The sequence below is a fragment of the Dendrobium catenatum genome, unplaced genomic scaffold (genome assembly GCF_001605985.2).
Source record: "Dendrobium catenatum unplaced genomic scaffold, ASM160598v2 fragScaff_scaffold_636, whole genome shotgun sequence".
Taxonomy (NCBI): domain Eukaryota; kingdom Viridiplantae; phylum Streptophyta; class Magnoliopsida; order Asparagales; family Orchidaceae; genus Dendrobium; species Dendrobium catenatum.
In genome coordinates this window covers 124,609-148,588 of record NW_021319098.1, presented here as the reverse complement: position 1 = coordinate 148,588, position 23,980 = coordinate 124,609, and the positions used below count along the sequence as shown (strand labels likewise).

At 35.6% G+C, this 23,980-nt stretch overlaps 2 protein-coding genes across 6 annotated transcripts in view; both read left to right on the top strand.

Annotated features, from left to right (window-relative positions):
- Nucleotides 1-1,116: 1,116 nt before the first annotated feature.
- On the top strand, nt 1,117-17,515 carry LOC110110305 (E3 ubiquitin-protein ligase KEG). The gene is made up of 5 exons (XM_020841713.2): nt 1,117-1,375; nt 11,167-11,538; nt 11,663-11,754; nt 11,970-12,443; nt 16,388-17,515. The coding sequence occupies exons 2-5, from the start codon at nt 11,173-11,175 to the stop codon at nt 17,358-17,360; spliced, it is 1,905 nt and encodes a 634-aa protein (XP_020697372.1). The 5' UTR covers nt 1,117-1,375; nt 11,167-11,172; the 3' UTR covers nt 17,361-17,515.
- A 5,850-nt stretch (nt 17,516-23,365) lies between these two features.
- The window catches only part of LOC110110293 (flowering time control protein FCA-like), a 51,796-nt gene continuing 51,181 nt past the window's right edge, over nt 23,366-23,980 (top strand). For 3 of the 5 annotated variants that reach the window (XM_020841694.2, XM_020841693.2, XM_020841691.2), the window contains exons 1-2: nt 23,366-23,522; nt 23,605-23,938. In XM_020841694.2, coding sequence (XP_020697353.1) covers nt 23,647-23,938 — 292 coding nt within the window. In that variant the 5' untranslated portion in view covers nt 23,366-23,522; nt 23,605-23,646. The other 2 variants (XM_020841692.2, XM_028695432.1) reach the window with 2 other exon arrangements.

Below are 23,980 nucleotides of genomic sequence, written 5' to 3'. Positions count from 1 at the left end.
GATTTAACTACAAACATAGGTTATCATAAATTTGTCCAATGTTATTGATTAACCATCAATAGGCAACATCAAACTAAACAAATGGGAGAAATATTTTTTAAAAAAATGAGAATGCTATTGCCTATGATTAAAGTGGTGACGACTTTTCAACACGGTATTTTGTCGTTGCTTAAAGCGGCAACAATGCCACTTTTAATTTTGCTTTCTTCTAACAAAAAAATTAGGGATTCTTAAAAATTTCACCATGTAATCCCACTTTCAAACATTATTATATTTATTTTTATTATACATAATAATTTGACCTTATTATACTATTTTATTTTCATTTTTAAACATACACTCTATTTTTGAAAAAAAAAACCTTCCATATATATTATTCAACTCAAATAAGCACACTCTATAGCCTTTCTCTTTTCTCGAAGAGAAATATGTTTTTTTTTTTTTGAGAAAAAAGTCAACATCTAATTTTTATGAATAATCAAAATAGTTTAGGTTATACAAAAATATCAATCCGTTCCCTTGATTATTTAAAAAAGTTATAGAATTAAAATAATATTTTTAAATAGTCGGGATCATTTTTATTTTTGAAATAGTTGAGATCTTTTTTATTTCTAATGCTACACCTTTATTTTTTATAATTTTTTAATTCTTTTAGGAAATAATTATAAAATTAAGAAAAAGGGCAGCCTTAGCTTAGTTATTATCTTTTTTTATTTACATACATGCCATTTTATATCATGTTATTTATATATCTAATTCCTAAAACTTTAATATTTTATGTCTATCACTCGTAGACAATTTTAATATCAAATATGTCACACCTATATTTTATTCATATCACTTATATCATCCTATACCATTTTATATCATGCTATTTATATATATAATTCCTAAAACTTTAATATTTTATGTCTATCACTTGTAAACAATTTTAATATCAAATATATTACTTCTATATTTTATTTCTATCATTCTATAAATTTTAATAATTAATTCTTTGTATTTATATTTAATTTATGAGTGATAATTATAAATTATTAAAATTTTAAATGTTAAATATGTAAATAGAGTGATACTTATGTAATTTTATTTATTTATTTTGCGTACCTAATAATTTCATAATTTCTCGCGGGGAGAAACTAGATACTGGCACGCAGCCACCGCTTCTATCTGTATATTCTTTAGCCTCTTCTCCCTGGTTCGCGAGCACGCTTTGCCAGCTTCTCTTTTGAAAAGAAACTCAAATTCCTTATTTTCTTCTTTATTTGAGCTGTTTTGTAGAAAAAGATCATCGCTGTTGTTCTTAACCCTAATTTTATTAAAAATTCGTCGACTTCACTTGGAGAAATACAGTTCGCCAAGAAACGACTTCAAGGTGAATAAATAGGCTCATTCCATCAGTATTGTGCAGCGGATTCTACTTTCCCTTTCTCCTTCTGTGCTTTCTTGTTCTGGTATCTGGTGGAGTGCTGGAAATTACAGAATAGGGTTCTGACTCTCTGAATATTTAGGGTCGTAAGACCGATATTTTCTTTTGATGAAGGAAAAGAAAACTCCAGATTAGATTGCTTTCCTGAGTTCTTGATAAGCTTAGTATGAGAATTTTGTCTTTGCTGCTTTCGACTGGAAGTATCTTAAGTTTATTGAATCCTACAATAGTCATAAGCGGACTTTTTCTGAGAAACATGCCTTTGTTGATTCGAATAAAAGTTTATTGCATGTTATTTTGGGTGAGACATCTGCATTGTAATTTTAGGCATAAGCTGTTGTCTTATTATCATTTTTGGAATTTGATTTCATGATTGGATATCAGCATGTTTCTATTATATTCTATCTTTACTGCAATTTGCTTGTTATACAATATAGATACTTTTATTTTGTTCAATATCTTGAATTCTATGTTGCTGCAATCTTATGGTGTTAGGTGTATTAAAACTGATGAGTGATAATTTTTTTTGTGGCTGGTTATTATGTACATCCATGATCAATCGGGTTAGGTTAATTAAGTTAGAATGCAACCTTGAATTCATTTTAAACTTGAAATAACTCAAGACCTTGCACTCATGTTGGGCTTGAAGTTGCCAAAGACCTTGAAGTCGCCAAATGCCTTGAAAAGACTTAGGCTTGAAGTCACTAAAGACTTTGAACTTGTTGAGACTTGAAATTATCTTAAGCGTAGAAATTGCCATAGATCCTAATTCCTAAACTCATCTCAGCCTTGAAGTCGCCAAATACACTGAACTCATCTCAGACTTAAAGTCACCAAGGATCCTAAACTTATCCATTTAACTCAGCCAATAAACTCGACACCTCCTAGGGCACTCAGCATCTCATTTTAGTGTCTAACAAGACTTTAGGGAACTCAGTACCTCCTTGTAATGCTTGACTCGAGCAACTCCTTCATTTAAGATGTCTTTTAAGTGTGGATTTGATTACCTCATTCATAAACTATAATATATAGAATTTTTCATCCATATGATTAAACCTATTTTCATTGCAATCTTATGATTTCTATCATTCATGCTAAACTCTAACTATTCATATATCCTTCCATCAAAAGTAGAGGGATGTCTCTTAAAGATACTTAATTTTCATAATAATGGGCCTTTGAAATTAATTTAATGAAATGCCTCCTTATATGTGTTGTAGTAGAACACCGCACTTGAGAACCTTGAAATGTTGCATTTCCTACTAGGATCATGTTTATGACATAGATATTGTCGGCATATCGCATATTCGTCAAGAAACTGATAAAACCTAGATAGATTAAAGGGTTTGTCGTTTCCAACCCCGGATGCCATTATGAAAAACAATACTGAAAAAGCAAGAAACAAGCAATCCCTATCACAAGTAAATACAAATAGATGGGACGATCTCGTGCACAACTATTGTGAAATCTAATCAAGAGAAGTGTTCTAAAAATTTGTGTAGATTTTTCTTGCTTGAAACTGAATTTTTTTTAAAAAATACTCAATCATGCACTTGTCTTATTTTTTAAAAAACAAAATTAATGACTTTTAGCATTTTTGCATTGAGCATATGATTTAGGAATTTGACGCAAGAATTATGAATATCATTTTGTTGGAAACACCAAAACTCTCTTGGGTAACTCATCCATAAGGACTCGAGAAACTCATGCCACAAGGACTTGTGGAACTTATTTTGTAATGACTCAAAGAACTTTCCCAACAAAACTTGGGGAACTTGTCTACAAAATTTAACAAATTGATCAAAAATAGTTTAGCAAATTTTCTTGAGAATTTTCAAAAGATTAATCATGAAATAAACTTACCTTTTTTCAATTTGAAGTTGTCTAAACATTAAATTTAAAACTTAAAATGTTGATAACTAACTAAAATTTGGAAAAAACATAAATCCTGAATGCATGCTCTATTAGTTAAGTAAGAGATAAACTAACTTAAGGATCAAAGTGCTCTTAACTCAGGATCAAATTTAAAAATTATGAGTTACATCAGAGCTATGACCTTATGTAGACAGACAATTTCCACCTAACAAAGTTTCTAATAGGAAACACTTGTAAATCTCAAGTAATTCCTATCAATCTTTGGAAACAGCGAGAATTTTCCACAAAAAATCACACAAAACTAGGAAAACAGTAGATCATTTGTATTATTTGATGAAATGGAAATGGAAATACCAAAATATAATTGATTCTCTATTTGAGAGGACCTATCTCTCCCAATCCTCTAGATGCCGATAGAGCCCAAAACCTAAGAGAGATCTCAAATTTCAGCCAAATTCATGATGCCCTAACCCTAGCATAACATACTACTTAATACATAAGATTCAAAATAAAATCTCTAAACAGCCCCTACTTTGAAATTTCCCTCCTAAATCCCTATAAAACCTTTCCCAATTACTTCTGCCAATTAGACGGAGCATGTGGCTCTTCTGCGTCCGCTTCTGTTACATGAGCTGGTCCCGTATGGACTGGTTGGACCAGTTCAGAGACCGGTCTAATAATACCAGCCTCCCAAAGACCCACATTGTCTGCAAGATGGAAAGATGTCACGCTCTTCAGCTTCCTCATCATCACAAACGGTGAGAACCTGAAGAGTTCAATCCTTGCATCTGTGTCCTGGTGTATACCTCTCCTTACCAATGTTTAAAATTGCATAGTCGGGTATTGAGGCGTTTTTCATTCGTGAGGCGAGACGTAAGCCTCAAGGCATTTTGAGGCGTAAGCCTCAAAATCAAAATATTGCGTAAATATAAAATGATAAATTTGTTATATACTAATGAGTGAATAATATAAAACATAAAAAAACATAAGATATGAAGTGAAATCAATATATCTCAATAATAAGACAACATGAAATATAGTTCAACTCAAAATTCTATCTTTCCGAAATCCCAGTATTCTTTTCCCTTTGCCCTCTTTTCCTGTAACTTCATTTCTGTGAGCTTCTTGAAGTTATTTTCGGGTCTTCTAACTACTGCCTTCTCTTTGGTGTTTCCCAAAGAGTACCCGATGTCGGCTCCTTGGGTGCCAAAAAGGTGGTGGTCATCATGTACGAGTCTCCTGAGTTGCTGCCTCCTATCTCTCTCTCGGTGCCTCTAATCCCCCACTAATTGGGCTAGCTCCAGCCTCTCCCAAGTCACAAGGCCTCATTAATCTAATCGATGCCCGAATATCTGGTGTCAGTCCCTTCATGAAGTTCCCCTCTAGCACTGTCTCGGAAAGGCGGTCCAATGGTTAGCAAGGTACTCGAACCTCTCCCGATACTCTATCACTAAGCCATCATGTGTCAAGGTGAAGAATTGCTTATATAAGTCTTCTTCCCTACCGGTTCGGAAACGTTCTATCAAACAATCCTTGAACTCCCTCCAACTCCATATGGGTCATCGCATGTCTCTCCATTGATATCAAGCTAAAGCCTTCCTTTCCAAACATATGCCCGCTGCCACCAGTCTCTCCTCCTTTGTCAACCCAATGACGACAAAATTTCTTTCAACCTTGTAAATTCACCCATGCGCATCCTCCCCCTTAAAGATTGGCATCTTTAGTTTCTGATTTAAGTTTTCTATATTGGATATCAAAGGAGAGTGGAGTTAGTAAGATGTCAGTGGTATGATAGTCTGAAATGTTTAAGTGCATGAGGAGATATTTTCAAAATTAAGTTGAAGCTGTTTGAAAAGATTTAAGCTAAGTACATGATGTAGGCAAGGAGGGGGTCAAAATAAGTTGAGTTGATATTTTTGTAAGCTTCTACTTAAGTTCATCTCATTAATGGTTCTATACTTAAGCTCAGCTCATTATATTGTTTAGTTAGCTTTTTAGCTCATTAAAGTTGAGGTCCAAGTTCTTCCCCTTTTGGTTTCCTATTTCTCTTCCTCTTCTTGTGCCTCCTCGTTTTTTCCCTTGTGCTATTCCTGTGGCTGATTGCTGGGTATTGGTTCCGGTTCCCTGGGTTGCCTTCTCGGTTTCCTCCCTGGCTACTTTTCCGTGTATGCCTTTACCCGGTTCCTGTGCTGCCTTTTTGGTGATGTTCTGCCTCCCCTGGCTGCTGTTTCGTGACTGTTTTTTCCTAGTTTATGTGTGACTTTTTTGGAAGTTATTTTGGATTAATTGCAAGGCTGTTTGGGAGCTGTTTTGGATTAATTGCAAGGCTGTTTGGATGCTGTTTTGGACTATTTCTGGACAAAAATCTAGACTGAACTTTTGGACTTCCATTTCCCCCTTTTAATAGGTTTAATTAGAGATAATTGAGGCTGTTTGGCTTCCCTCTTTTATCCTATAAATATAAGGTGTCTGGGCAAAGTTAAAGAGAGTTTATGGTGATAATTTTTGGAAGAAACCCTTGGGTTTTGTTTGATAGCTTGCGAGCTATATATTTCCTTCTCCTTCTTCTAGGATAACTTGCGAGTTATGCATTCTTCGTCTCAGCTTTTAATCTCCTTCCTCTCTCTGCAAGTTCGACGTCACTTGTATCATTCTTCTCAAAGCAAATGAGATGCAAGTTTAGGTTTTTATTATATAAGTTTGTTTGTGTCGTTTGTAAGCGTCAAAGTTTGTAAGTCCTTTTATATTATAAAAGTGAAGTTGTCTATTGTTTTTGGAGTATTTTGTGTTTCTTTTATTCCCTAGGAAGTTTCTTTTATTTGCTTGCAAAAATTTGGGGTTTTTCCAAATTTTTGCTTGCATCAATTTGGTATCATATCAAGTTAGTATATCCTAGGTTATTGAGTCGTGTTGTTATTTGAGTCTCGGTGTCATAAGAGTTTTAAATTTTTTTTTTTTTTAGTCATGAGTCATAGTTCATATAATCAGCCTTCGAAAGCCTCAGGACAAGATTCAAAGCAAACTCAAGTTTCATCAGGAGATGAACAATTTCAACCGGAGGAGAATTGATGTAGGCAAGCTTTGGTTGCTTGCTGTCTCTCGCTTTGGGATGCTTGTTGTGATGTGAATCAATGTAGGAATTGTATTTGGAAAGTAAAATTGAAAGTTATTTAAAGCTTGTCAAAACAAATTTTATTACCAATAAAATGAAGGTTTAAATTATTCTAGGTAATTAACTCGCTTAGGCGAAGATTTGCTTTTAGATAACCAAACAATTCATAACAATCCAAAATAAAAGATCTACTTAATTGCTCATAACAATAATCCCACAATTAATAATGAAGAATTTCACCTTGAGCACCCTCTCACTCGTTCACTTGGGGGCTTTAGCGGAGAAGAAAGAACCATGCCAAGTAGAGAGAGAAAAGGTGAGGAGAGGATGGCCGGCCAAGCAAGAGAAGAAAAGAGGGATTTTGATTAATTGGTGGGCCCCATGAATTTAATTAAAATCTGAGATTTTAATTTCAGAATTTTAATTAATTAGGGAAGTTACAAAGAAGGTGGGAGGGAATTTGAATTTGAATTAGGTAAGTAATGCTCAATCAATAGCTCCCTAATTTAAGGGGGCAAATTAGGAAAGCAATAATAGGAAATTGATGGCTGAATTCAAATCCCTCCAAGCCTTGAATCCGGCGGGATTGGCCAGGGAAGGGGAGAGGTCGGGTTGCTGGATGAGGGGGAGGGGACGGCGGCTGTACTGGGGCCGGCGGCTGGCCCAGCCGGCGGCAAGAGGGGGTCGGGTAGGGGAGTTCGGCGGTTCAGGAGGGGATGGGAGGGACGGCTGCAGAGAAAATTGAAGGGGGAAGAGGGGCGGGTTAGGGTGAGTGGAACGGGGTGGGGAGGAAGGAAAAACAGCGAATAAACACGATAAAACTAAGAGCTCACCGTAGTGGGCTGTTAGGTGTTTCGGGTGGAGCCCCCCCTAGGCCTCCTCTCTTTCTCTCAAGCTCCCAAGCAAGAAGACAAAGATAAATTTCAGAAATTTCATTCATCAAACATTAACATTACAATAAGAGGAGACCACTATATAAAGGTCTCAAAGCATGAAAATAAAAGACTCACATGCCCATTGGGCTACAACAAACACTACGCCTTCGTAAGGGCAAAGTAGTCACTAGTGCACGAAATAAAAGATACATCAAATGACATAGAAAAAAATAACATAAAATGACATGTCACATCAGAAATATAAACTCCCAATCGTAGCCGTCGATCTACAATTCCTTCGCCGATAAACCTGCCTAAAATGTCTGTCGATGACCTCATCATGTTGCCTCTCGGTTTGTGCCTTGGCTGCTTTCCCGTGGCTTCTCTTACCCGGTTTCTGTGTTCGCTTTTCGGGTTCCTCCCTGGCTGCTTTGTCGTGGCTTCTCTTACCCGGTTTCTATGATGGCTTTTCAGGTTCCTCCCTGGTTGCTTTCCCGTGATTCTTCTACTCAGTTCTTGTGCTATCTTTGGGAGTTGTTTTGTGATAACTGATGCCCTTCCTCTTCCCCTTACCTGATTGGTTTGGTTGGAGGTAGAAGGTGGTTGTTTGGCTCCCCTTTCTCTCCTATAAATATAAGACATTTTGTAAGCAAAAAAGAGAGTTTTTAGTAAGTTATGTGACTGGTTTTTGGAGCCTAAACCTGCGGGTTTCTTCGTGGAAAAGCTTGCGAGCTTGTTCAATTCCTCTCTTCTTCTAGGAAAACTTGCAAGCTTCTCCTCCTTCGTCTCAGCTCCTTATCTCTTTCGTCTCTCTGCAAGTTTCCTTTCACTTGTATCATTCTTCTCAAGCAAGGAAATGCAACTTTAGATCTTTATTTTAAGTGTGTAAGCGTCGTTTGTAAGCGTCAAGAGTTGTAAGAGCCGTTTTATATTATAAAAAGTGTCTTTTTGGAGTATTTTGTGTTTCTTTTATTCCCTAGGAATTTTCTTTTATTAGCTTGCAAAATTAGGGGATTTTCCAAATTGATGCATGCAAAAATTTGAAAAAACCCCAAATTTTTGCAAGCAAATAAAAGAAACTTTCTAGGGAATAAAAGAAACACAAAATACTCCAAAAACAATAGACAACTTCACTTTTATAATATAAAAGGACTTACAAATTTTGACGCTTACAAACGATACAAACAAACTTATATAATAAAAACCTAAACTTGCTTTTCATTTGCTTTGAGAAGAATGATACAAGTGGCGTCGAACTTGCGGGGAGAGGGAGATTAGAAGCCGAGACGAAGAAGGCATAACTCGCAAGTTATCCTAGAAGAAGGAGAAGGGAATACATAGCTCGCAAGCTATCAAACAAAACCCAAAGGTTTTCTTTCAAAAATTATCACCATAAACTCTCGTTAACTTTGCCCAAACACCTTATATTTATAGGAGAAAAGAGGGCAGCCAAACAGTCTAAATTATCTCCAATTAAACCTATTAAAAGGGGGAAATGGAAGTCCAAAAGTTCAGTCTAGATTTCTGTCCATAAACCAGTCCAAAACAGCACCCAAACAGCCTTGCAATTAATCCAAAACAGCTCCCAAACAGCCTTGCAATTAATCCAAAACAACTCCCAAAATGCCACACAGAAACTAGGAAAAAACAGTCACAGAACAACAGCCAGGGGAGCAGAACAGCACCAAAAGGCAGCACAGGAATCGGGTAAAGGCAGACACGGGAAAGCATCCAGGGAGAAAACCGAGAAGGCAACATAGGGAACCGGAACCAGCACCCAGCAATCAGCCACGGGAACAACACAATGGAAAAAATGAAGAGACACAAGAAGGGAAAGAGTAATAGGAAACCAAAGGGGGAAGAACCTGGGCCTCAACTTTAATGAGCTAAAAAAGCTAACTAAACAATATAATGAGCTGAACTTAAGTAGAGAACCATTAATGAGCTGAACTTCAGTAGAAGCTTACAAAAATATCAACTCAACTTATTTTGACCCCCCTTCCCTACATCAATTCTCCTCCGGTTGAAAAATCTCATCACCTGATGAGATTGCTTTAGGTTTCTTCCGACAAGGCAAAGGAGGTGCATCAATCTCTTGAATTTTTTGTTTCATACCTTTTCAAAATTTCTTCTCGTTCTTATTTGAATTGATCTTGTAGAAATTTCTTTTTCTTCAAATATTGCTCCGTACACATATGCATCCTCATCTGTAGCTTGTATAGTTTATTATGTAGGAGATCTGTTGAATCACCTTCTGATGGAGCCCATCTATCCATTGGTACTTGGACTTTAGAAGCTTCTGGATTACTTTCTTCCACGATTGATTCAATCTTTTTGTGATTTTTCATTTTTTTCTAAACAAAGAAAAGAAGACTTAACAAAACTTAAAACTCACTTGACACTCACATACATGACACCAAGACACACATGATAACCATGCTCTGATACCAAATTGATGTAAGCAAAAAATTAGAAAGACTCTAATTTTTTGCAAGCAAGAGAGACAACTTCGTAGGATATAAAAAAGATAAAGAGAGTTTATGGTGATAATTTTTGGAAGAAAACTTTTGGGTTTTGTTTGATAGCTTGCGAGCTATGTATTCCCTTCTCCTTCTTCTAGGATAACTTGCGAGTTATGCCTTCTTCGTCTCGGCTTCTAATCACCTTCCTCTCTCCGCAACCTCGACGCCACTTGTATCATTCTTCTCAAAGCAAATGAAATGCAAGTTTAGGTTTTTATTATATAAGTTTGTTTGTGTCGTTTGTAAGCATCAAAGTTTGTAGTCCTTTTATTTTATAAAAGTGAAGTTGTTTTTGGTTTAAGTGTCATTTTATGTTGTAGTTTGAGTATTTCATGTAATTTTTTTTATATCCTAGGAAGTTGTCTCTCTTGCTTGCAAAAAATAAGAGTTATTCTAATTTTTTGCTTGCATCAGTACAACGACTTGACTTACGAATTGTCATCTTTTTTTTTTTTTGGCAATAGGCTTGTAGAATCAAAACATATATATTGGAGAAAAAGGTGACCAAATTGTTGTATCTATGAAGCCAAATTTCCTCTTGATAAAATTGTCTTAAGATATGGATGGATCTCCGTTTTAAATGCAGATATTTAACTATTCCATTTTGTAGGCTGTGAGAAGATTTTGGAGACTAGTATTAATATAAAAATCTTGAAGATATCATACTATCAATTTTAAGATGGCTTATAACTAATTCTAGAAATTTTTTTAGTCGCTATAAATAGTCTTAGGAGGGAAGGGTTTGGCATCCCACGCAATGACAATCATATAAAGAAAAGAGGAATGAAAAAAGGGAAAGGGGTTGCTAACCGAGAGAACAAAGGGATGAATTACTTAGATGCTTGCAAGAGGGAGGTCTTCCACTTCTTCATGGAGGCACTGTTTGTCTTTGTTTCATAAAGGGAGAAACTTTCGACCATAGTATGAGAATCTTTTATTTGGTTTCCTAGAAAGGTAGAGAGTAATTGTAGCAACAACATCTTCTTTATATCTTGCTCTTATCTTTGTTGCAAATGGTTATATTCCCTCTCATTCGTTGATATAAATTAAATGATATTTCTATTCTTATCTTTATATTTATATGAACTATATATATTCTCTTCTTGTACCACTTCAAAAATTTATGAATGATTCGATCTCTATCTAGCCGTGGATATAGGTGGATTCCACTGAACTATTTAAATTTGTGCACTCTTAGTTGTGTTTTTTTTTTAATTGATTTTACATTTTACATGTTTTGCTTGCCACTATTTTTTTCCAAGTTTTATTTAAAAGAACTACATATAAGTTGCTTTTCTGACTATGGACAATTGGTGCTTTAATGATTGTTTTAACATTGCTTCTTCACCAAAGAGGGCAATGGCTGGACAATTTTCGGTTTCTGAGTCATCCGAATCATTCGAGTACATGCTATTTGAGGGTGATCCAGATCATCTAAAGCCTGTTATGTTAAAGTCGGATCAGATCAGCCCTTGGATCAATCCAGATATGCTAAAGCTTGGGCACCGTATAGGACGAGGTCCTTTTGGTGATGTTTGGCTTGCAGCCCATCATCACTGCTCTGAAGATTATGATCGATTTCATGAAGTTGCTGTGAAGATGTTGTATCCTATTAAAGATGATTTTATTCAATTATTTATCAGCAAGTTTGAGACTATATTCTCCAAGTGTCAAGGATTAGAAAATGTTTGCCTTCTACATGGTATTTCAATTCTGAATGGAAGGGTATGCTGGTTTATTTATTAGTGGATTTTGCTATGATTATTATCTACATAGCATATCCTTTTGATAAAGGAACTTGATAATGATCGAAGAAAACTCGTGAATGTGGCTTGCCTTTTTTTATCAGGTCTGCATTGTTATGAAGTTCCATGAGGGATCTATTGGTGATAAGATAGCTCTTGCTAAAGGCGGAAAGCTTTCACTACCAAATGTTCTAAGGTGCTTATCGTAAACATTTCTTAATCAAGAATTTTCATGGTCAATTTATGCATTCTACTCATTCTATTTCTATTGAGGGTGATCCTAAGTTTGAGTCATGTAAACTACCTCTACAAATGTAGAGATAATGAGTCTGCATAAAATAATCTCTCCCCAGATCCTGTATTTACTAGAGCTTCATGCTCTTGTTTTTACTAATCCTATTTCTATTAAAGGTATGGTGTTGAGCTTGCTCAGGGCATATCTGAAATCCACTCCAGAGGAATATTGGTTCTTAATCTTAAACCTTGTAACTTTCTTCTTGATGGAAATGACCATGCAATCATAGGTGAATTTGGAATTCCATTCTTACTTATTGAAATCTCGTTACCAATTTCGGATCTTGTACGGAGGCCCGGAATTCCACACTACTTGGCTCCTGAACAGTGGCAACCAAGCATAAGGGGTCCAGTTTCCTTCGAGACTGATTCATGGGGTTTGGGATGTAGCATTGTGGAAATGTTGAGTGGATATCAGCCTTGGCAAGGTAAATCTGCTGATGAAATATATAACTTGGTTGTTAAAAAGCAAGTGAAGCCAAATATTCCAAGTGGATTACCTCCTGAGATTAAAAATGTTCTTTATGGATGCTTTGAATATGACCTCAGAAATCGTCCTCTAATGACTGATATACTGGATGCCTTTAAAAGGTAACTGTTAAGTATTTATTTTTTTTTCCCCAATAATTTTAGCTTACCTGTGAAGCCATTCAAGTAAGTGTTGTATTCACCGCTCTTAGTTCTATGTTTAAATTTTTATTGTGTGTAGTCTGCGGTTTATCAAAAGCTAAGCTTGTGGTAAGAAAGTCCACCATTAAATGAAATAAATTTCTGATTTATAAAATTAGTTGTAACCGAATGTCTGTGTCATCATCTTCATCGCATTAACCTTTATCCCATTGAGTGTTACATGTTAAACTTTGTTTATTTATGTTTTTTGTTTGCGTGAATTTTAATTAAATATCCTTTAGTTTACTCCTTTTTATTTCTAATTCCTCTTATGTAAATTCTGTTTCATCATTTTATTAGTATCTTTTATTATTCATTGTACATACCCAAACAAAGCAGCTTGCAATAGATGCTACAGTTTCTACTCCTAGCACAATTTCTATTATTGATATTTTGCAATTCCGTCTGATATTAATTATATATTTTATTTATGTCATGTCCAACACGATTCTCATTGAGTTCTTTGTTGTTCCACCCACAAATTAATACAATATAACTTGTCTGTCTTTTCCTATGTTTTTCTTTCTAGTTTCACATATTTTTCAGCATAAAATACGCAAGGGGCCTCTAATCCTATGTAATCCTAATTTTATTGGCGTCTAACTTTTCCCTATGTTTTGATTATCTTATGTTCCACCAGGAGTTTAAGTCACTCTCCACTGTAGATTTGAAGTGGTTTGTTTGAATTTCAATTGCCAAGCATTTATTGTTTTCCAGAAGTGATTTGTTTGAATTTCAATTACCAAGCATTTATTGTTTTCCAGTCTAATAATGTGCCAAATTTTGTATTTATAAATTTTATAGATCATTATCTAGTACACATGGCGCAAATTAGAAAATTCTTTATGTAACAATTGAAGAGTACCAAGAAATGACTAAACAATCAGTTCAGCTTTTTTTTTTTGGTATGCAGATTGTGAAGCTGCTTAAGTAGAAGCAGATCTTATTGGTATAACGATTGGAATTCCAATGTTAAACTTGCTTGTAATAGAGGACTCTTGGGATAGTGACATTCCAGGAAATTATATCAAGGAGATAAAATCAGGAGGTTGGGCCAAGGCTGATCATATCTCGATAGAAAAGAATTAGAATTGTTATGAATGGTATAAAAGAAATACATTGACCAAAATATCAGAACCGAGTATCGCACAGGATAAAGTGCTATTTGATAGGAGTCATTTGCTAAACCCATTTTAGGACGAAGTGCTACATTATGGTAGCCACCTCTTAAAACCCTTAAGAGTCACTCTAGAATCCTATCTTTCAAGTGTATGATTTTGTGTTATGTGATGACTATTGACAAAGATGTTAGTCATTTAAGTAGAAAAAATTGAACTCTTAAACATTGATCTATCTTTTGATGCAATTGCTAGAGTTTTATTGGGAATTTCAAAACCAAGCATGCTTGTGATGGAGCACTCTTAGGATGAGTGATCTTCTTGAAAGTTACACCAAATGACCAAGATAGTGAGCCCATTAGGACAAATTAAATACTACCTCGACTGTTAAGAAATCAAGGTGTTACAGATAAAAAAATTGTCCAAATTTTTCATGTGATGTCTTGAATATGAAAATGGCAGTCCGAAGAGGTCGTGGATTAACACCCAGACAATGAACGACTTCTGACAGGCTTATATGATGATAAACTTCTAGGAGAAAAAGAGGGTGATAATCAACCAAATCTCACCAAAAGAGGAGGAATTGATATTGAGCTATGAGAGAAAATATTTTGACCATAATATGCACAATATGTTCTGATGTAATGAGTGAATTTCTTGTGAGAACCACACAATTAAAGATGTTTGTTATGAATCACGACTCGGATGGGTGATTTCTGAGAAGTTACATGAAAAAAGATAAAATCACGGGGTTCACTATGATATTAGACGAACTAGGCTAAAGCAAACAAGTATAGTCTGGCTTGAGGCATTACAATTTTTACTAGAGTATAACCTCCTTAGTATGATATGTTGTTTGAGGATGAATCTAGCAGAAGCTAGTGGATCTATTGAATCCTGAATTGGAAGGTGGTTATATTAGAGTGAGTGTCATGGTTGAAGCCTTGACAAGGAACGATCCTAACAGGTTTCTATGATGACAAGCTTCTAAAATACATGGGAGACATGAATGAACCAAATCCCACATCAGAGGGGAGGAAAATGCTATATAAGTAAAGACTTAGGAGGGCATAATATGCAAGATGCCTTTTGTTGTAATAAATGAATTTACTTTGGGAACTCTACGACTAAGTGTGCTTGTAATTGAGTAGTCGTGAGATTTGTGGCCTTTTGAGAAGTTATACCAAATAGACAAAATTATGAGGCGGTTGACAAAGTGGATAATTTTTTTAGTGGTGACAATTACAAATATTACACAAGCCCAAAAAATTAGAACTAAGAGTCATACAAAGCCACCTCTTGGTCTTATATTGGGACAAAATACTACATGGTGGCAGCCACTTTATGAGCCTATAAGGTTCACCACCTAGAATCATGTTTGCCTTCTGAATGATTTTGAGATGTGTAAACATCACTAACTAGAAAGCTGAACTCTTCGACTAGAAAAAGCTGAACTAGAAGATTCTGAAATCCTTCAACCAGATTATAATGAACTCACAAACATCAAGATTTTTTGTTAATGATTGTAATATCATTAGAAATTGAAAAATTCAATATGATTTTGATGGAATACTTTCGGGATCGATGACTTTCTAAAAAGTTGCATAAGGGGGAAATATTATGAGGCAAACAATATCTCAATAGATAAGAGTTTTGGGTAAATAAAGTCTGAAACATCTAATTACATTGCTTATGGGAACTTTGATGCCCATAAACATGAACTTTACTTCAATACTTCCCCACTTTTGGATTCAATTAGTTTTTTTTTTTAATACTTAGTTGGTTATCATAGAAGGCTTATGTTAAGAAAGGTTGAGGTAGACCTAAAAAGACTTGGTTATAAAATATTGGAAATGACATTTCTTTATTAGATTTAAATGAGAATTTGACTCTTAACAAAACACGATGGAGAAAAAGGATTTATGTAGCCGACCCCACGTATTTGGAGAAAATCTTGAGGTTATTGTTGTTGTTGTTGGGTATCATAGAAGCACTCTAGATGGGTGACATAGAATTGATATTTATTCTACTACCAATGATAATGATGATAAATCTTTTTTTTTTAATCATGCAATTTTTCAAAGGAATTTTCTTAATTGCATGATGTTTATTTCACATAAATAGCTCAAGATCGTAGCCGTTGATCTCCGATGTCCTCATCAAATTTTCTTAATTGCATGATGTTTATTTCACTTGTAGTAGTGTGCTAAAAATTTAGTTTACATATCCTTTGATGGAAGCTCTGCATATAATCTTGAGATTAGTATATACTAAGAGTGTTATGCCTCATAGTATCCTTAAATGGCTTTGTGGTACCAGCAAACATGACTAATATTCTTGTAGTTTTTTTTGTCTCGATTATTTCTGCCAGTTTTCGCTCCTCATGCCTCAAATTTATTGGCTAGATTTTTCTTTTTTCAATTTCTCATGTGCTTCAACAGGGAAACTAGGTAGCTTTCTTACAATTATCGATTTAGATGACTTCTTTCCTGAAATCATCTTTTTAAACCAGGAAATTGAAAATTTGGGAGGTGTGACTTTTTGTTCAGCACTAGTAAGTTCTTCTTTCAGTTAAAAAAGAAAAAATTCAATTTCCATTTTTTGAACAGTGAACTGCTTGCTTAATCCTGTAGAATTCCCAAGTTAATTAAATTCTCATTCCTGTCTTATATTTTCTTGTTTCTAATCTTTTTATAATGTTAACCAAGATACAGCTTTTTTATGATAATTTTCTACACTTACCTGCAGATGCAGGGATGTGTATAAAGATGAAATCTGGAGCGATTCCACAAAGGCTCTGTCAAACAAATCACGCCATTCAAGTTACACTGATTGGTCTCTCTCAAAAGACGTTCTTCAAGTTGGGGATATCGTCCGTTCAAGGAAACCCAAAAACTCATGCCAACAGGCAAACATGGCCATATCCGAAGGAATTGTTGTGGGAATTGAAACCAAAGGTGATCGCAATGGTTTTATTCTTGTCAGAGTCCATAGGTTCCATAACCCTCTTAGGGTTCATACTTCCATGGTGGAGAGAGTGACTCATGGCTTTGCTTCTGGGGACTGGGTGCGAATAAGCAGCAAAGAAGATTTGAAGCATTCTCCTATTGGTATTTTGCATAAGATCGATCGCAATGGGAGGGTAGCTGTGGCTTTCACTGGAATGGAAACACTTTGGGAAGGTGATCACACTGAGCTTCAAATGGCAGCATCCTACTGCATAGGCCAATTTATTAGAATAAAATCAAATATATCAAATCCGAGGTTTGATTGGCCTAAGAATAAAGGAGGCATATGGGCAACTGGAAGAATCATGCAAATTCTTCCAAATGGCTGCCTTGTGCTGAGATTTCCTGGCAGATTAAGCTTTGGAGAAGCTCCCGACTTCCTCGCGGATCCTTCGGAGGTCGAAGTGGTCTGTTTTGCGAACTGCGATGGTGCTGTGAAGAAATACCAACACCTTGAGGATTATCACTGGGCTGTTAGGCCTTTAGTTATTGCTCTGGGTTTGCTCACTGCACTCAAGCTCGGAATTTTCGTCGGGCGTAGAGTGAGAAGCAGGCCAGGGATGAAGAAAGAAGTGAAAGTTTTGCTTGGTGAACCACCAAGGAGACAGCAAGAGAAGAAGATTCAGGATGGTCAGAATGGAAGCAATTCAGCCTGGTTTCCTTCTTCAGTTGCTAATATCCTTTTTGGAGAACCAGTTCCTCCTTCCAGGTAGTTAAAGATGAAGTGGTATGGATTCACAGGCTCAATTTCATGTAAGTAGGCCTAACTGGGTTTGGGTATTCTGCTATGAAGGATTTTGTGTATATGGATCAAAAACTTGAATCTTGAAACATTTTTAATAGCTATGAAACTTGCATGTTAACCTCATTTTTTGTTGTTTATGTCATGTTGGTTTAGATTCTTTGCTAAATTTAACTAATCTTTTGTTAGTTTTATATAAGATTATATATTTGATGCGTCCTGCAAATTGTGGTATAGAATTTTGAACTCAAACTGTTTGAGTTCTGGTTAAATTTATCTTGAATATTCAAAAGCTTTAACTGGCTTCATGATCAGGCTGGAGCTGCTGGGCTGTGGTTAAGCTGAAGCTTTTGATCTTTTACATGCAAGTAATTTCTTAATGTTTAGTTCATACTAAAGGTGAAGTGAAATTATTTCTCAATGTTTGAAAAAAATATATTCATATGTGACCTTGGGCTTTGTCCTCATAAGATAGCTGAAAAGTCATATTGATATAAAAATTAGATATTTAAGTGAAATGTTGTTCAATTTTGAGACATTGGTGGTATTTATCCAATGCTTTATATATTTTTTGGATTATCTTACTGCAAGTGGCGGGTCCCGGTCAGGTCGAGGGTCAAGGGACAGCGCCCCTACGGGGGTTTCTGAGGGTAGCACCACCTAAACAACTTTTGGTTGTAAGGATATTTTTGGAATTCAAATTAATAAATAAAATGATGAATTCTATTTACTATTTGGTGTGGGCAATTGCCTACAAATTATTGTAATAAAGAGTAAAAAATAGATGGAGGAGAAGAAATTACCTAAAGAATAATATAATAAAGAATTTTTTTTAAACATACTGAAATGAGCCTCCGATATAACAAAAATATGGCTTAGAATATTTTGATATAATTTTTGGTCCTTTTTGATGATTTGAACACAAATTATTCATGTATAGAAATAATTTTAGAATAATTATAATGAGTTTAAGGTTTTGTCTGGAATAGCTTTTTTTATTATTTTTAAAAGTAGTTTTTTAATATAAATATATTTTGAATTAAATTTTTTTATTAAAAAGCTTATTTAGAAAAAAATAAGAAAGTTGTTCCAAACAAAATTTAAGGCACATATAGTGATAATTAAAATTTCAAGCCAAGCCATCATCAGATCATAGGATTTGGAGTGAAATGAGGGAAGGGATGAAGATTTCTAGTGGAAAAGAAGTGGTGGACTTGAAACTGATAAGAAAGAAAGGTAAGGAAATCATGAGTTAAAATAAGAACAATCTCATGATTCTTAATCGTTCAACAATCAACTATAACTCCTTAAGTTTATTTTTATTAAAAAAAATGAATTTCCATTATTTTAATATTCAACAAATATAACTGAAAAGGAGAAGATGAGTTATGACCCATATTTTTTTTTTTAATTATTTTAGCTCTGAGTTGGTTTTATCATATACCCGCACATACACATTTGAATATTTGATATTATTTTACCAGCAAAATTAGCGTAATCAATTGCATGTCTTTGAACAAATTCATGGCCCTATGAGCTTGGTGTTATTTAGAACCTCATAACGGTGATAAATTATTTTGTGTGGACGCTGAATACAGTTCTGCATCTGAAGACTAACCAGAATGTGTCACGTCAGCAATACCGAACGCGGTATTGAGCGGTATCGAGCCGCGGTACCAAGCAGTACCGAGCCGCGGTACTGAAGTGACGCATTCTGGTTGGTCTTCAGATGGCGTTCGGCATCCGCATAGAATAATTTTTTGCGGACGACTTCATAAGATTCCTAAGTTGATGCATTATCCATCATTTGATAAACTTCAACGATGATATCAAGGTGTTTTTCTATATCATTTTCGACCTTTAAACATTGGTGTGAGGTTCCAGCCAAACAATTCTTAATGAGCATCAGGGGAGACTTATCAGATTTTTTGTTTGTTTGTTTGTTTGGTAAGTATCAATGAACTTAAAAAAGTGCTTCATAGCATACTAATCTAACACTTTGAGATTAAACTCCATACCTTATTATTGGATTATTCATGATACAATTGCCACACAAAAAGTAATTTTTTTGTGTTAAAAAACTACTTTAAGAAGCAGGAAAAAAATTGTCCCAAATGAAGTCTTAAAGCTTCATTTAATTTTTGTACTAGATTAGAATGTCATCTATGAACACAATCACAAATTTTGGTCTAACCAATCTCTCAATACCTTGTTTATCAAATTCATAAAAATTATTGGTGTATTAGTCACACAAAAGACATGATTAAGAACTCATAGTGTCCAGATATAGTATTGAAAACATTGTTCAACATATTAGACTCTCTCACATTCATTTGATAATATCTAGACTGCAAATCAATCTTAAAAAATATAGAAGATCCAACAGGTTAATCAAATTGATCATCAATTAGTGGTAAATGATACTTATTCATGATAATAACTTTGTTCAACAACCTATAATTAATATACATGCACATCATACAATCCTTTTTCTTCATAAATAGCACATGTGCTCCCCATAGAGACACTAGGATGAATAAAATCCCTATTTGCTAACTCCTAAAGTTTACCTTTAGTTTCTTAGGTGTCATTCTATACAGAGACATAGATATATGAGTCATACCTCAAAATACATCAATACAGAAAATCTATCTCTATTCGAAGGCAAATTGACTAACTCTATATGAAAAACATCAAGAAATTCATGTATTATAGGGACATCAAAAAGAGAACCAAAATTCATACTCTTATCCCATATGTAGGGGTGTAAATTCAAGTCAGCAGTTCGGGTTCGGGTTGAACCCGAATTGACCCGGTTCTAAACAGGTCAACTGGAACCCGACCCATTTTTATAAACGGGTCGACTTTTTCAACCCAGACTCGGCCCGCGCGGGTTGTTGGGTTGACACAACCCGACCCGGATTTTTGAAATACACCCGGCAACGCAGCGGCAGCGATAGAGCAGCGGCAGGCGATAGCGGCAACATGTGACGCAGCGAGCCAACGAGTCTGCGACTGCGACGCTTCAGGTTCACCTGTTCGGGACGCACCACGCGGTCCGCGCCATCACGCACAAAGCACTTCGAGTTCGGCACGCAGCCACGCACCGCGCACACGATGTTTCGACCTTCAGGATGCTTCGGGAATTGACGCTTCGCCACTCGGGACGCGACTCGTCGCTTCGGGACTCGGGACGCTTCGGGCGGCACCATGCAGCACGCGAATAGCGAACTCAAGTTCAACCGGGCAGGGTGGGCAGCAGACGAGGGCAGAGGTTTTCGGGTTTATGGGTCAACCCAAATCCGGATTTTTTCGGGTCGGGTTTCGAGTTGTGTAAAAAATTGACACCCCTTTCTAGATGTATGTCAAAAATACTGTATAACTCTTCTTTCATAATCTATCAACTTTCATAGTAGAAATCACATAGGACTAAACACCTCTAACACCGTGAAATAAACAACTCTCACATTCCATAAACATGGCGTCTCGCTTCTTCAAGCAATTAATATGAGCCTTATACCGACTCAACCAGCCCATACACAAAATGACATCAAGTAAAAAAAAAGAGTAATAAAATCAAACTAGACCTCTACTTCCTTTCAAAATTCTTAATATTGTAGAAATAAACCCTACTAGCTATTATATCATCTCCCGTCGATAAAGTAACGAATGAAGAAAAAGATAATAAAATTAAAGGCAAGTGCAGTAAACCAAAGCTACACTCAGAAATAAATGAATAATTAGCTCCAGAATCAAATAAAACTCAACATGATTAATAAAAAAATGTTAGCCATACCTATCACATGGCATCTCGAACCTCCTGCTGAGTCAAACTATACACATGTGGCTGAACTGAAACAACAAAACTACTAGACTCCCTCTAGCCTGTAAGCAGTATACATGCTACCAAGCCTACAACAAAACCCGAATAACCGCCTCAACTATTTAATCCCTCTAAAAATGTATGGAGTGGAAGTACCCTTGGTCTCCCTATAAGTCTAGCAAAACTCTTTGGTCGATGTTCAGAACATCGATCAAATCCTGCCTGTGGACACTCAGCCACCCTGTGTCCCACCTGTCCACATAAAAAATGCTATCATGTCACCCTGTAACATTGACCAAAATGTCAATTACCATAATGATGGAACACATGTGCTCCACTAACATAACTTAAACTAGCTACACTGTCACTACTAGGGATTATTCTAGATACATATTGTCCACCTCTCTTGGAATCTTCATGTGCAAATTTGCTCTTTTTCCCATAAAATCCATTGCTACAAGTCTCACAACCAAACCACTTATTATTAGCAGTCCATCATTGTCGAGTAGCTATCATAACGTTCTATATCAAACGAGCTCTCTCCACTGGCTCATATAAATAAAAAAATCACATAAAATATAAGTAAGGAAAATTTTGAGGAATTTAAATTGCATATGTAAAAAAATTGTGAGGAAGGAGATATATATATATATATATATATATAATTTTTTAGGTTTAAGTTAAAAATTAAATATCTTATAATTATATAAATGTTTTATTAATTGGTAACATTTAGAAATAATGAAAACATATGTTATTTATCATTCACCTTATTATACATGCTTACTAAAATTATTTGTTTATTTTAATGCATAACACATTTAATTACAACTTATATTTTGGATGTTTCTATAGGAAAATGCAAATATAAAGTTAGAGGCAGAGTAGAAATGTTCAATTTATGTTTTATGTTTTTATTATGTATAGCTTAAAGAGTATTGTTGATTTGAGGCATGTAAATGATGTGAAGTTTGTTAATTGCTCTGTAGATATAAATATGCTTACACTTTGTTGATAAATGTTGATGTAGCTCATGAATGTTTATAAATAGTTGATGCAATATGAAATAAAAAAATAAATTGTATGTTTTCATATGTTATGCTCCTCATTGACTGGTAGGAGCAAGGGTCGGCGGGAGGTGCGTCAAGCATGCTCACCAAGTAGGAAACGAGTGCAAGGTTCGTGTGACGGTGAGTGTCTTTGTCCAACGAGAGAGAGTAGAGTATATGTGCCATAGTATGAGCATCTTTATTGAGATTGGGGGCTAGCATCTCTGTGTAGAAGAAAGTATTCCTGTGTATTTCGAATTCGTCTAAGTCAGACAAATTTGAAATACATAAAAAAGAACTAAAATCGAGATTTGAAACTCCTCAAAATGTTACTTTATATTTGTTTTGTTTTTTTTCAAACAATTTTCCTAGAAATTTAAAACCCATTTTCAAAATGAAATATACTCAAAACAAGGGGTGTAAATGAGCCGAGCCACGTTAAACTGGACTTGTGAGTCGAGCTTATCGAGTCACGAGCTCGAGCTCATTCAAAAAGTCAAGCTAAAAAATTAAACAAGCCCAAATTCAAATTTGACAAAACTTAGCTCGTTGGCTTACGAACTGACTTGTATATTTTAAAATAAGAATCATAGTATTATTTTTGGTCTTAAAAAATTATAAAATGAATGTAACATGCATGAATTACTGCTATTATTTTTCCTTTAAAACTACATTCTTGCCACTTTTGCGCTTAAGCAATTTTGGTAGCAACAAATTTAATGTTTTTTCTTTGAACAATCAAGTGGATCAGTTACCTACTTCTCAACTGAGCTACATCCGTGACTTCCGTCATTGACGTCTTCTCTAGCGAGTTGCCTCTAAAACCTTCCTGCTGAGCTCTTGAGTTGAGCTTGAGCTCAATACATAGGTTCAACTTAAGCTCGAGCTTCAATTCGAATCTATTGTTAATTGTATGAGCTGAGTTGGAGTTAGATGTGACTCGAACTCATCTTGATCGATTTACACCCCAACTTAAAACTACTCTAATCAATTTTTTTTTTAAATATTTTTTTTTTTAAATATTTTTTTTTTCTTTTAAATACACATGAATAAAAATTAATGCAATGCATCTTAATTCTTAAAAGATAGTTTGTATATACATTAAAATTTAAGGAATTGTATCATTTGTTTTTTTGGAAATGGAGTCGTTTAATTTGAAGAGATCATTGAAAAGCTTAAGCTTAATTCAATCTGTGTGGGAGGAAGGGCATAATTTTTCATCCGAGCAAGAAAAAGCCGACTATCCGTGAACCAGTAACAGGTGGGACTCCGCGCTTCCGCCCTCTCTCTCTCTCCCCCCACCACTTTCTTCTTCTTCCTCGACTTATTTTTCTTTGGAGCAGATAACAGCGGAGCGCCTTTTCCGCTGCAACCTCTCGAATACGATGGACAGACATCGAGGCGACCGCTTCGGCGACGGCGGAAAGTACTCGAGAATGCCGTCACGGTGGCCTTCGGATACTCCACCGAACCAGCACCAACGTTTCCCTAGAGGAGGTGGAATCTCCGGCAGTGGTGAAGGCTTCTCCGGTGGCCGTTACCACCCTTACCGCGGCCAGCCCGACTATTCTTCCGCTGGTGGTCAGGGCTTCCGCGATGGTCATGGGGACCTAGGTGGGCATCAGATGCCTATGAATGCTCAAAAGCGAGGGTTTGCGGGGAGAGGAGGCTCTCCAGGTAGTTCATCATTCTCTTTGCTTAGTTAGGGTTTTTGGAGTT